The 13,549-nt window shown below is 42.2% G+C and overlaps 1 protein-coding gene across 1 annotated transcript in view; it reads right to left on the bottom strand.

Annotated features, from left to right (window-relative positions):
• The window catches only part of KNDC1 (kinase non-catalytic C-lobe domain containing 1), a 176,570-nt gene that overhangs the window by 23,954 nt on the left and 139,067 nt on the right, over positions 1-13,549 (bottom strand). Inside the window, exons 24-25 of the mRNA XM_040361822.1 lie at positions 7,390-7,605; positions 719-801 (exon numbers count right to left, since the gene is read on the bottom strand). Of these exons, the coding sequence (XP_040217756.1) occupies positions 719-801; positions 7,390-7,605 (299 nt within the window). The remainder of the gene's footprint in view (positions 1-718; positions 802-7,389; positions 7,606-13,549) is intronic.

Genomic DNA, 13,549 nt, shown 5'->3' on the forward strand with positions numbered 1-13,549 from the left:
TATTTTTAGCACTGATCACTGTATTAGTGTCACTGGTCCCTAAAAAGTGTAATTTTCCAAGTGTCTGCCGCAATATCACTGTCCCACTATAAGACGCTGATAAGACGCTGACCGCCGCCATTACCAGAAAAAAATACATCAAAATATCCCATAGTTCGTAGACGCTAAACAATGTTTATTGTTATTTTTATTTAATTTTTTTTTTACCAAGAACATGTAGCAGGAATACATATCGGCCTCAATTTTTGAAGAAAATAAAGATTTTTATATTGGATGTATGTTTATAGCAGAAAGTAAAAAAAATCTTTTTTTTTTTTTTTTCAAAATTGTCAGTCTTTTTTTGTTTATAGTACAAAAAAAACTGCAGAGGTGATCAAAAGAAAGAAAGCTCTATTTGTGGGAAAAAAAATTACATAACATTTTATTTGGGTAAAGTGTCGTACGACCGCACAATTGTCAGTTAATGTAATGCAGTGCTGTATCGCCAGGTCCTGAAGGGGGGGTAAATCTTCTGGAGCTGAAGCGGTTAAGTCGATGGGCCATATGTGCATTTCTCCTGTAAGCAGAGCACGGTTGTGTGTAGCTCCTGTACGGTTCATCTGGTGTCATTGCACATCTGGCTCAGGAATTCCTCCTGCAGCCCACAATGATACAGTGGGGCCCCGGTACACTCCCTACACATACACAGCTGACCTTGAGCTATTATCGTTCTGCTTACCTTGCCACATTGCTGGATTTGTCTTTAACTCCTAGTGCCCGAGAGTTCAAGAAATGTACAGGATGGCACTTCTGAAACATTTCCTAAAGAATGAAATGTATACATAGTAAATATCAGAGAGCTATGCATAGAGATTACACAGAAATGATACTCTTCTGTTCAATGAATAGTGATCTATGTGTTAGAGTATGACTGCCTGTATCAGACTGTTACTTAGCCTAGGTTCACTCTGTGAAGCGCATATGAAATGCACTGCATTCCTGTACAATTTTCATTACATTTAGTGCGGTGCGATTTGAGCCCATTAATTTTGAATGGGCTTAAATCGCACCGTATACACCAAAGTGCAATGCAACTGAATCTCATCATCATTTTATACCGGGTGATAAGCTGCAGGCAGATGCATTGAGTTTGCGACCTGTGTTTGGGGTGTCATTAACAATGCACCAACACCCACTGCAGGTCGCAAGGGCAGTGCAATTTGATTGCAGTCTAGGAAATACTCACGGATCGCGGATTTCCTGCATTGCATTCAAGACTTAAAGGAAAGGCACACGTTTTTTTTAAATCTAAATCAATTCTATGAATTAAGATAAAAAGCCTTCTGTGTGCAGCAGCCCCCCTAATACTTGCCTGAGGATCCAGTAATGTTGCAGGAGTGTCTTGGCTGCCCAGGACTCCCGTCCTCATTGGATGAGACAGCAGCGTGGCGCAATTGGCTCCCGCTGCTGTCAATTCAAGTCAGGTCAGCCAATCGGGAGAGAAAGAGGGTGGGTCACGGCTCCATGTCTGAATGGACCAACAGATCAGTGGCTCAGGTGCCACCATAGCAAGCTGCTTGCTGTAGGGGCAATTAGCAGGAGGGAGGGGCAATTAGCAGGAGGGAGGGGCAATTAGCAGGAGGGAGGGGCCAAGAGCAGCAAAGAGGGACGCGAGAAGAGGAGGATACAACTGCTCTGTGCAAAACCACTGCACAGAGCAGGCAAGTATGACCAGTTATTTTTAACAAAAAAAAATCTGTTTGTGGGCTCCCTCAAATCGACAGAAGTTGATTTATAAAGACCCCTTTCACACTGGGGTGGTTTGCAGATGCTATTGCGCTAAAAATAGCGCCTGCAAACCAACCTGAAACAGTGGCTGTTTCTTCAGTGTGAAAGCCCGAGGGCTTTCACACTGGAGCGGTGCTCTAGGAGGACCACTCCATAAGTCCTGCTAGCCGCATCTTTGGAGCGGTAAAAGAGGCGATGTGTTTACCGCTCCTCCACATTGAAAGCAATGGGACACCGTGGCTATACCGCAGAATCCCATTGCCTGCAGAGGCGCATTGCTGGCGGCATTAACCCTTTTTCGGCTGCTAGCGGTGGTAAAACGGCAGCGTAAGTGGCCAAATACTGCCGCAACTCCGCCGGTAAAGCGCTGCTAAAAATAGCAGCGCTTTACCGCCACCGCACCTCCTGCCCCAATGCGAAAGGCGCCTTAATCAGTTTATGTCAGAAAATTTTCAGACGATGAACGGCTGCAGCCCATCTGCTGCAGGCACTAATCAGTGTATTGTGTTGGGTGCCACTGTCCGGAATCTATTATTTTTTTCATCATTCAGCCCGGTAATGAGGGCTTGTGACATTTCCCACCATTCTAATAAGCCTGGGTGCACAGGGGGGGGGGGGGGGGCACACACGGGGGAATGGATAGAGGAGGATTAAAGCTAATCTAAGTGGCATCAGCACAAGGGACACATCCTACTGCCTGTAAGTTATGTCCTTTATGCAGATTCTTTTTATTTATTTTTTGCCTGAACGTATATAGATATCCAGTGCAGATTGGACGATATTTAGACAACTATATGCAAAGATTTTTGCCTGCAATTAAAAAGTCACTGTGTTGTATTGGCAATTTTCACATTCATCATTGAAGGAATAGCACAGGAAGTGGCAATATGGCAGAAAAGGCAATACATTTAAACTGTTGCATACTAGCATCACATGTGATGGCAAGTATATAAAAGGTTTGTTTGATCATGCCCGGTTCTCTCCACGTTCACCTGTATTATGTATGTACCTTGGTGTACGTTGACTATGAAGGTGTTCATTGCTTGTATGATCGCTCTATGACGACTATGGCCAGTATAAGACATAGCCTTTGGCTCCCTCTAGTGTCACTGAATATAATTAAAAAATAAATGAAAATCATTGCTGTACTGTTCATTTGTGGTGAAGGTCTGTCCTTAGAGCTTGTCGTTACCATCCACAGCCCTTTTCTATTTTGTGTTTGTTATAAATGTCATAGCGACTAAAAGCTATGACAAAGCCATAAGTAGAATGCTTTCTGCAATCAAGGATACTGCTAAAGTTTTTCTGTTACAACTTGTAGTCTAGGACAACAGAGACACCTACAGGCACACAAATGATGTACACTTTGACTTTGTCACATTAGAAATTCCAGGCAAACTAATAGGGGTAAAGGTACATGCACTCAACCATGATGAAATGACTGATCATCTATGCAGGATCTTGCTGGCAGAAAGACCCTGCATAAAAAAAGTACACATTTTTTGGTGGCTATGTGCATGAGCCCTAAGGGTGTAAATTTCATGTCATGACACAATAAGGAATGTAGTCTTGTTCCTCAGCAACTAATGCAATGCTTTATATTATTTATAAAAGTTACAATTTGTAAAATGTGAACTTCTTACCAGATCAAAAGGAAGAAGATTAAAATATCCAGATGTCATTCAATATTCCCGAACATCCACCTGGCCATCTAGTGGCTAATCCCGAACATCCACCTGGCCATCTAGTGACTATTCCCAAACATCCACCTGGCCATCTAGTGACTATCCCCGAACATCCACCCGGCCATCTGGTGACTATCCCCGAACATCCACCCAGCCATCTAGTGACTATTCCCAAACATCCACCCAGCCATCTAGTGACTATTCCCAAACATCCGCCTGGCCATCTAGTGACTATCCCTGAACATCCACCTGGCCATCTAGTGACTATTCCCGAACCTCCACCTGACCATCTAGTGACTATCCCCGAACATCCACCTGGCCATCTAGTGACTATCCCCGAACATCTACCTGGCCATCAAGTGACTATCCCTGAACATCCACCTGGCCATCTGGTGACTATCCCCAACATCCACCTGGCCATCTAGTGACTATCCCCGAACATCCACCTGGCCTAGTGGTGCAACAGTCAAAGGACGCTCCAGATGAAGTCAGGTCGACGAAACCGGTCGAGCGATCCGGCAGAACGCCACAACACTTCCGTTTTCTGCATGCTAAAGTAATGCTCTGTCATTTCAACAAAATTGTGAGTACCCATTTGTTTTTTACCAATAAAAGCTGAATTTTTAAAAACGGTACTATACTATCTTGGGACCCCTTCCTTTTTTTTCCTGTATATGGGATAAACACCGAGAGGACCACAGCAGGACGTGCCTTTGCCAGAGTGCTGCACAGTGGCATACACTGTGAATGCTGCAAACCCCAAGAGGGGGCACAAATCTGGTGAGTGCGGTCCATATAGGAGCACAGATTGGAGTAGATCACAGTGTGAAGCATAGAACTAGACGTTCACAAAAGCATGAAGCACTTTTTTTTTTTTTTTATAATTATTGGCACTTAATTTTTTTTCTTTGTCATTTCTCACACCTTTGTATTGGATATCACTAGCCTTTGTAGCACAAGGATTTTTATTAAGGTGCACTATTTTATTATATATTTTTTGGATCACTTGGAACTGCGTTTTTATCGCAGCTGCTCAAGCAATCTAATTCATCTATTTTCACTTGCCATTTACTTTCCGTACTAAGATTTCAAAATTAGGTTTTATTAAAATGCACCAAATTACCTGTATTTGATTATACGTCACTGCGTTTTTCACTATTAAGTACAGGCGCCTGTAACACAATTTACCACATCAGCACTGCATTTTAAAAGCCAGCGCCATTCCTACTTCCATCCTCTCTCAACAGTCAAAGGAACCGAGAACTTGTAACCAGTAAGTTACATTTCAGTGGAATAGTATGTACTTCCACATATCTTCAGCTTCTATGCAAAGCACCCCAGTACCCCAAAAATCAGGGTGTTCCCACAATGAAATATCAGCTACAACTAGGAAGTCAGATTTCTCTGGTCCTCTTCTACCCTGTCACTGGCTACTGGTCCATCACTGTGATGGCGAGCATCAGTAGCCAATAGCAAGGCATCAATCGGAGGAAAAAAGCACTTGCTTCCAAACTGAAGATTTCAGGGCTCCCTCTAAGAAGAATATACTAGACATGTGCACTTTTTTTGTTTTCTGAAATTCGGGAAATAATAATAAAAAAAAAAAAAAATCATTTGTTTCATTCGTTTTTTTTATTTTTTTCTGTAAATTCGTAATTTCGGGAAAATCGAAAAATTATTTTTTTCAGTTTTATTCGTTTTTTTGCTCTTTTCGTAAATTCGGGAAATTCAAAAATTCGGAAATTCGAAAATTCGAATATCCGAATTTTACGATTTCCGAAAAAGCAAAAAACGAATAAAATGGAAAAAACGAAATTTCTGAAATAAAAGAATGAACCGAAAATGAAAAAAAAAAATTTTAATTCGAAAATTCGGGATTTCGGAATTTCTAAAGTTCGAAAATTCCACAAATTCGAAACTTCCGCTTTTTTTAATTTTTGAATTTGATTTTTTTTAAATTTCGAATTTTCACATTTTTTATTTTTCGAATTTTTCATTTCGAAAATGAAAAATTCGTAAATTCGTATATTCGAAAATGGAAAATTCGTATATTCGAAAATGGAAAATTCGTATATTCGAAAATGGAAAATTCGTATATTCGAAAATGGAAAATTCGTATATTCGAAAATGGAAAATTCGTATATTCGAAAATGGAAAATTCGTATATTCGAAAATGGAAAATTCGTATATTCGAAAATGGAAAATTCGTATATTCGAAAATGGAAAATTCGTATATTCGAAAATGGAAAATTCGTATATTCGAAAATGGAAAATTCGTATATTCGAAAATGAAAAATTCGAAAATGAAAAATTCGAAAATGAAAAATTTGAAAATGAAAAATTTGAAAATGAAAAATTTGAAAATGAAAAATTCGAAAATGAAAAATTCGAAATTTTGAAAATTCCTAAATTCGTAAATTCGAAAAATAAAAAATTTGAAAATTCGAAAAATCGAATATTCGAAAATGAAAATTCGAAGAATAAAAAATTCGAAAATGAAAAATTTGAAAATTCAAATATTCGAAAATTCAAAAAAAAAAAATGAAAAAATTAGAAATTTCTAAAAGATGAAAAATTCGAAATTTCGAAAATATATATTTGTATTTCCGAAAATCCGAAATACGAAAATTCGGAAATTAAAAAATTCGGAAATACGAAAATTTTAAAATTCGGAAAATCGAAATTTCGGAATTAACTAATTTTCATTAAAAAACGAATTAGAAACTAAACGAATTGCACATGTCTAGAATGTAGTTCAGGGGGAAGTAAAAGTCTTCCCCTAGCTGTGGAACTGCAAGGGATACATTCTTGTGTATTTCTAGAACACCAGATAAAATCAGCTTAACTTACCCGATCTTTACAGCACCAGTTCTCTAGGCTCCAGCAGCCATAGGTCTTCCATTACAGTGCAGAGCCCACAGCCCATAGCCCTGCACTGGATGCGAGGACACCAAAGGACAATCCGCTGCCAGAGCATAGAAGAAGAGGAGACCCGGGCTGTTGGGGAAGTGGGCGATCAGGGAAGTAAAGCTGCTTTTCCCAGACATAAAGGACTATTGAACCCTTACAATGTTGGTGCAGACCCACTGCAAGGGAGGCCTTTTACTTTCTCTGGAGAAAAGGCTTTAAAGTATGTTGGCTACAAGCTTACTATAAATTCAAAGTCTGTAACTACCTGAATAATGGTAAGTATATTTGTGGGCGACCTGCTGACTTTCAGCTGGAAACAATAAATAAATAAATTCATAAATAAATTCAGTGTTGTCTTCAGCCTATAGGAATGTTTGCATTTATATGCAAATATAATTGAGGGAATCCAAGTGAAAGCACTTTGGATCTTTAGTGTGGCCTGAACGTATTATCTGTATAGATCAAATATAGACTGCTAGAAAAACAATTGTGAGAAACTTATTGAAAATAAAAATAAAACATGAGTATGACATCATAACAAGCCCTATGGTAGGCAATAACCAGTCTATAGAAAGTCCAAGCCAATGGAGAAAAAACACTTGTGACAGCTGCACTACATTAGGAACTTGGGTAGTCCTACTGTAATGCCAACAAAAGAAGAGAGGGGGCGCCAGCATCAAGTGTAGATTTACTGAAAATGTAATAAAAAATAAAATAAACAAAACACTGTAATTGCACTCACTGTGATTAATCAGACAAGGCATACCAGGTAGTGTGCATCAAGTAAGCAGATTTCAGGGAAGAATATACTAGATGCACACTACCCCACTCTTTCTTGTATTATTTTTATTTGAGTGTTTTTTTTCCCCAACGATCAATAAATCTCATCTTTTGCTAGAAAAAAATGTGCTGAAATAAATACTTGGCTGCTACAGGGAATGGTGCAGCATTGCATGTAACCTCGTATTACATAATACCATTATAAAGTATTCATACCATCTATTTTAGATTTTCAATCCATACTGACCTCTTGGAGTAAAGTGAGTTGAGTTGAGATCTGCTGAACACTGCACTCGTGTATAGAGTATGGCCCAGCCTCTTCTCCCTTCACATAATAGGTGGACAGATCTTCTACAAAGCCAGGGTAACATGGCCGAGGTAAGGCTGCCGATATTGTATACTGCTTATCCCTGTGATGGGTTATATGGAGTCCATTACCTCTAGAGAGTTTCCAGTTAAAGCTCTGAAACAGACAATTGAGGTATATGTTAATTTTCTCATTACACAAAGCAGTCATTACTACAATAATGTATCCACCAATGATGGTGATCGGACTTTGATACAAAATCTTGCCCCTCCCCCCGGCACTCCCCTTCTTCCACAAGCAGCTGATATCAAATACCTAGGCGGTTAATTTACTAAATGATGACAGGGTTTCATTGATCCCCTGTAAACAGGTCCGGTGCTACCACTAGGCAAAGTAGGTAGCTGCTTAGGGCGCACTGCTGCCTACGGTGCCCGGCCACTGGTGTTCCTACTCTCTTCTCTCTGCAGCAAGCAACCAAGTCTCCGTATCAGCAGGCAGCCGCCGCTCCGTTCATACATAGTGACAAAGGACTGTGTCTGTGTGTCTGTGCCCAGGCCCGGATTTACTCCCTTTGCCGCCCCAAGGCCAGGTCCTTCAATGTTCAATGCCGCCCCCGCAGTACAGCAAGGGGGACATTATCCGCCGGGGGACTTTTTCTTTTTCGGCAGGACACTGAGAAGCAGGGGGGGGGGGGTGTTGCTGCCGAAAATGAATGACAAATGACATTGAGAACCGGGAGGGGGGTTGCTGCTGCCAAGAACTATCTCACCTTCTCTTCCCTCTGTTTTTTCTCCTCTCACCATCCGCATGACAGGGGAAATTAAAAGTGTCCTCTCCTCTCAGCCGCAGTGCCGCCCCGAGGCCTGGCCTTGTTTGGAATCTGGCCCTGTCTGTGCCCTGACTCCTGAATGAATGGAAGCAAGCAAACATTCATTGATGGGCGCTGGCGAGGCTGCATTTGATGGGGGGCTGGCGAGGCTGCATTTGATGGGGGGCTGGCAAGGCTGCATTTGATGGGGGGCTGGCGAGGCTGCATTTGATGGGGGGCTGGCGAGGCTGCATTTGATGGGGGGCTGGCGAGGCTGCATTTGATGGGGGGCTGGCGAGGCTGCATTTGATGGGGGGCTGGCGAGGCTGCATTTGATGGGGGGCTGGCGAGGCTGCATTTGATGGGGGCTTAATTAAAAATGTGGGGTATACATGGGCAGGGCAAAGGGGGTGGAGCCAAAGGGGGCAGCAAAATAAGGTTTTCACCTAGGGCAGGGATATGCAATTAGCCAACCTCCAGCTGTTGCAGAACTACAAGTCCCATGAGGCATAGCAAGACTCCGACAGCCACAAGAATGACACCCAGAGGCATGATGGGACTGGTAGTTCTGCAACAGCTGGAGGTCCGCAAATTGCATATCCCTGACCTAGGGTGTCAAAAATCCTTACACCAGTCCTGCCTGTAAACATACCTGTTAAGTCAGTTTATTGAAAAAGGACAGCAAGTGACTTTTTAAAACTGAAGCTTAGCGTAAAAAGATTCCCTATGGTTTTAGTCGCATTGCTTATGTATATCCTGTGCTATGCAGGCAGCTGGATCATGAAGAAATCTCTGCTGGTCCTCTTCCTGTCTCTGAACTTCCAGCAGTGCAATCGTTAACAGCTTTGGGTTTTCAGGCAGTACAGATGACCCGACAGGGACACGCCTCCCCCTTCCTCCTCCAATGAGAAAGGTTATTTCATTTATTACACTGCTTGTAACATGATCTATAAATGGAGGAAAATCTGATCAGTCAGAAGATTATCTTCCCCATTCAAAGATCGTGTTACAAGCAGTGTAGTCCATGGAAGAGGACAGAGGCGGTATGTCCCCGTTGGATCATCTGTACTGCTGCTTTGCCTAAAGACCCAATTGACGACAATTGATGGCACAGTGGCGACAATTGATGGGCACAGTGGCGACAATTGATGGGCACAGTGGCGACAATTGATGGCATGGCACAGTGGCAACAATTTTATGGCACAGTGGTAGTGGCGGCAATTGATGGGCACAGTGAGGCTAAAATGTATGTTTTTTTTCCGTTTGTTTGCACCCCCCCCCAAAAAATTTTGAGCACCAGCCGCCACTGCTCGAGTATATACGGTAATGATATTGTAATAGATCAGTGTCAGAGTTCCTGCGGAGGCGAGACTCTTGGTATCTGAAACTGAACTTAATATGCATCACGCATCATCACCTTTTCTGATACTATGAATCTTCGTCAAACCAACTGCTCTTGGCTGTCAGCCATTTTTGGATACAATTCGTTATATGATCTGCACATCAATGAGATTATTTACTACAAATCCGTGCCGTGTAGGGAAATGCCTCCCCGGGATGGAAACGTTACCACCAGTCTCCAACATCTGCATGTGTATACGTAGATTTGTTCCAGATGCTAAAAGTTGTTTTCCATTAACTAGACCATACGGGAATGCAAAGTCCCCAACTTTCTTTTCAAAAATGTGTAAAAGGCTTTAGCTTGAAGAAATGAGGTCCCTTTCACACTGATGCTTTCTTATCTTGCTAAAAAAGCAAGAAAAAAAAAAAACACAAGAAAAATGCTTCTCCCTTAAATCCTATGGGAGACTTCTCACCACTGTGCTGCGAGTGCGTCTTGAAAAGTCCTGTTTGCTGCATCTTTGGTGAGTTTTGCAAAATCGCACCAAAAAAAATGCAGCTCCCCATTAAAATGAATAGAAAAACGCGTTAAAGAAGGAATAGAACTTTGTTTTTGTCATTTCCCCCCGATATTTTGGACTGTAAGTCGGTATGGATATATTTTCCCTTGACGTAATATATGAAATGTAATAGAGTTGAAGAGGAAGATGCAATATCCATATATGATGTCTGAATTGTTATTGGAATTTGTCTGATCATTTTTTTTATGTATTTCTTTCTTTCTTAAAACAAAAATAAAAATAGAGAATTAAAAAAGAAAAACGCGTTAAAAGTACATGAAAAATATACGACGGTTGCATTTTTGGTGTATAGTCACCACCATGTTTCACAGTTGCACGCTGGGAGGCAGACAACCAGAAAACTCACCGAAAAAGCATTAAAAGTTCATATGCAGGGAGGGGAAGCCCAGAGTTGTGCTTAAGCGATTGCAAACCTCAGATATGAAATATGAATAAAGCACATTCCTCTATAGCAGGGATCTTCAAACTACGGCCCTCCAGCTGTTGTGGAACTACAAGTCCCATGAGGCACTGTAAAACTCTGACATTCACAGACATGACTAGGCATGATGGGAATTGTAGTTCCCGAACAACTGGAGGGCCATAGTTTGAGGACCCCTGCTCCATAGTGTGTACTTGTCTCAACAAAGAGCAATAAGTGTTTGTTCCTTTGCTATCAGCATGAATCGCTTCTGAAACGTTTTCCTGACACAAGAGTAAAAAGGTGACAGGGTAGGGATCTTCAGCTGATTGACAACCTCGGATCTGTTCCTGTTTTCTGTATGAAGGGATGTGTGTCCCATCCCCCCAATCAGCTCTCAGAGCTCTCCACACTATACCCCTTTCTTTTCATTTACCGTATTTATCGGCGTATACCGCGCACTTTTTTGCCCTGAAAATCAGGGCAAAATCGTGGGTGCGCGATATACGCCGATACCCGCTTCCCGCGCCGTGTTTGAATGCCTGCGCCTACATATACCAAGCGCAGTACACTCTGGTACATTCAGCCAGGCTTGGCTTCGCTCGTAGTCACGCTCCGTGCCGTATATGCGTGAGAAGCCGAGCCTGGCCGAATATACCCGAGTGTACTGCGCTCGGTACACGTCGGCGGAGGCTTCAAACTGAGCGCGGGAAGCGGGGATTCGACATGAAGACAGCGTGGGAGAAGCCGGGAGGACACCACCGAGGCCGCAGACGGACACCGGACCGGACGAGGCCGCCGGGGCAAGACACCAAAACTGTAAGTAGTAAAATGTAATACATTTTTTTTTTTTACAGGATTTTAGGGTCAAAATTAGGGGTGCGCGCTATACGCCGGAGCGCACAATACCCCGATAAGTACAGGATTTGTACTCCACCTAGGTGGTAGCATTCTGTAGGGGCAGCAGGTCTCTCCAATTATTATACCCTCTTTTCTGCCTTGTACATTCTTTTTGCGCGGAATCACACACCAATCTCTTCTCTCCACACTGAGCTGTGTAGATTGAAACTTCAGCTCTCCGCCCCCTTTTTTCTGACATCTCAGACAAGCTTTATAAATTATGGACTTTGAAGGGAATGTAGAGTATAGAAGGCAGCAGATAAAGAGGTACAGCATATGTAGAAGGATGCGTTTCATCTCTGTATATGTAAGGGTTTACAACCACCTTAAAGCAGAGCTCCACCCTGAATTCAACTTTAGCTTAATATTCCTACTGCTCCTAAATAATGCATAAATCGGCTATTTTTATATAAATCGGTGTTAGAATACCTTATTAAAAGCCAGGCTTCCGGTCTGCACCCCCTTGGGTTTTCGTCGTGTTTTCTCTAGCTTCCTGTCCCGCGCTGTGTCTGCTGGGAGCCTGTGTCAGAGCTCCCTAATTATAATATTTCGCTCTGTTAGCACAAACATTGCGCGACTTCATAAGGAGAAGCACGCAAAGCTGAAGTCTCGTGGCACACAATTCTACTGCAATCACGAGGCTGTGTTATCATCACAACGGGGCGGGGATGTTTCATTCATACGCCTGCCATTGCGATGACAACAGAGACGCTCACGCCGCCGGTCACCTTTGCCAGTGCGCATGCGCGAGATCGAGCGGTGGATGCTGGGACAGCATCCACCGCAAAGAGGAAGTGCCTGCTTGTGGGATTATAACGCCCAAAGCTAAGATGGCAACGGGAGGAAACCCAGAATATAACTATTTATTCGGGACAGAATCACAGCGGAGCGGCGGAGGGACACCGGAACCGTGAGTTTAGCACAGCAGTGCTATTACACATTTAAATAGCCCATAAAGAAAAAATAGATTTTGCGTGGGAGATGCGCTTTAATGGCAAATTCCACCCTATGAGCCTGCAAAAGCACCGCACCCATTATCAGTAGATCAGAGATGCAATGCAAAGACCTGCCGACTCTTGCTAGAACTCTATGCCTGTACAAAAGTACGGAATTTCGGTTACCGAAAAAAAATTAATCTCTGAGTTTCCCGCAGTGCATTCTAGTGTGAACCTGAGGCTTAAAGTAAACAATGTAACAAATACTCAAAATGTGCACTATGGGAAAATAAACATACAATGCATCCAGAAACTATTCACAGCGCTTCACTTTTTCCACATTTTGTCACGTTACAGCCTTATTCCAAAATGGATTAAATTCATTCTTGTCCTCAAAATTCTACAAACAAAACCCCATAATGACAACGTGAAAGAAGTTTGTTTAAAATATTTGCACATTTATTAATGGTAAAAAAAAACTAAAAAATCCCATGTACATTGGTCACCTCCCTGACTAAGGCCCTTCTCCCCCGATCACTCAGTTTGGCTGGGTGGCCCGCTCTAGGAAGAGTCCTGGCGGTTCCAAACTTCTTCCATTTACAGATGATGGAGGCCACCGTGCCCATTGGAACCTTCAATGCTGCAGACATTTTTCTGTACCCTTCCCATGATCTGTCTCGAAGGTCTACAAACAATTCCTTGGATTTCATGGCTTGGTTGTGCTCTGACATGCACTATAGGTCCTTATATACACAGGTGTGTGTCTTTTCAAATCATGTCCAATCAATTGAATTTACCACAGGTGAACTCCAATCAAGTCGTAGAAACAGCTCAAGGATGATCAGTGGAAACAGGAGGCACCTGAGCTCAATTTTGAGTGTTGCGGCAAAGACTGTGAATACTTATGTACATGTGATTTTTTATTTTTTTTTATAAGTTTGCACAGATTTCAAACAAACTTCTTTCACGTTGTCATCATTGGGTTTTGTTTGTAGAATTTTAAGGAAAATAACTAAATTTATTCTATTTTGGAATAGGGCTGCAACATAATGAAGTGTGGAAAAAGTGAAGCGATGTGAATACATTCTGGGTGCGCTGTACAGTATACTGTATTTTTTCTTTACACCTTCATCCA

Source organism: Rana temporaria, chromosome 8 (assembly GCF_905171775.1).
Source record: "Rana temporaria chromosome 8, aRanTem1.1, whole genome shotgun sequence".
Taxonomy (NCBI): domain Eukaryota; kingdom Metazoa; phylum Chordata; class Amphibia; order Anura; family Ranidae; genus Rana; species Rana temporaria.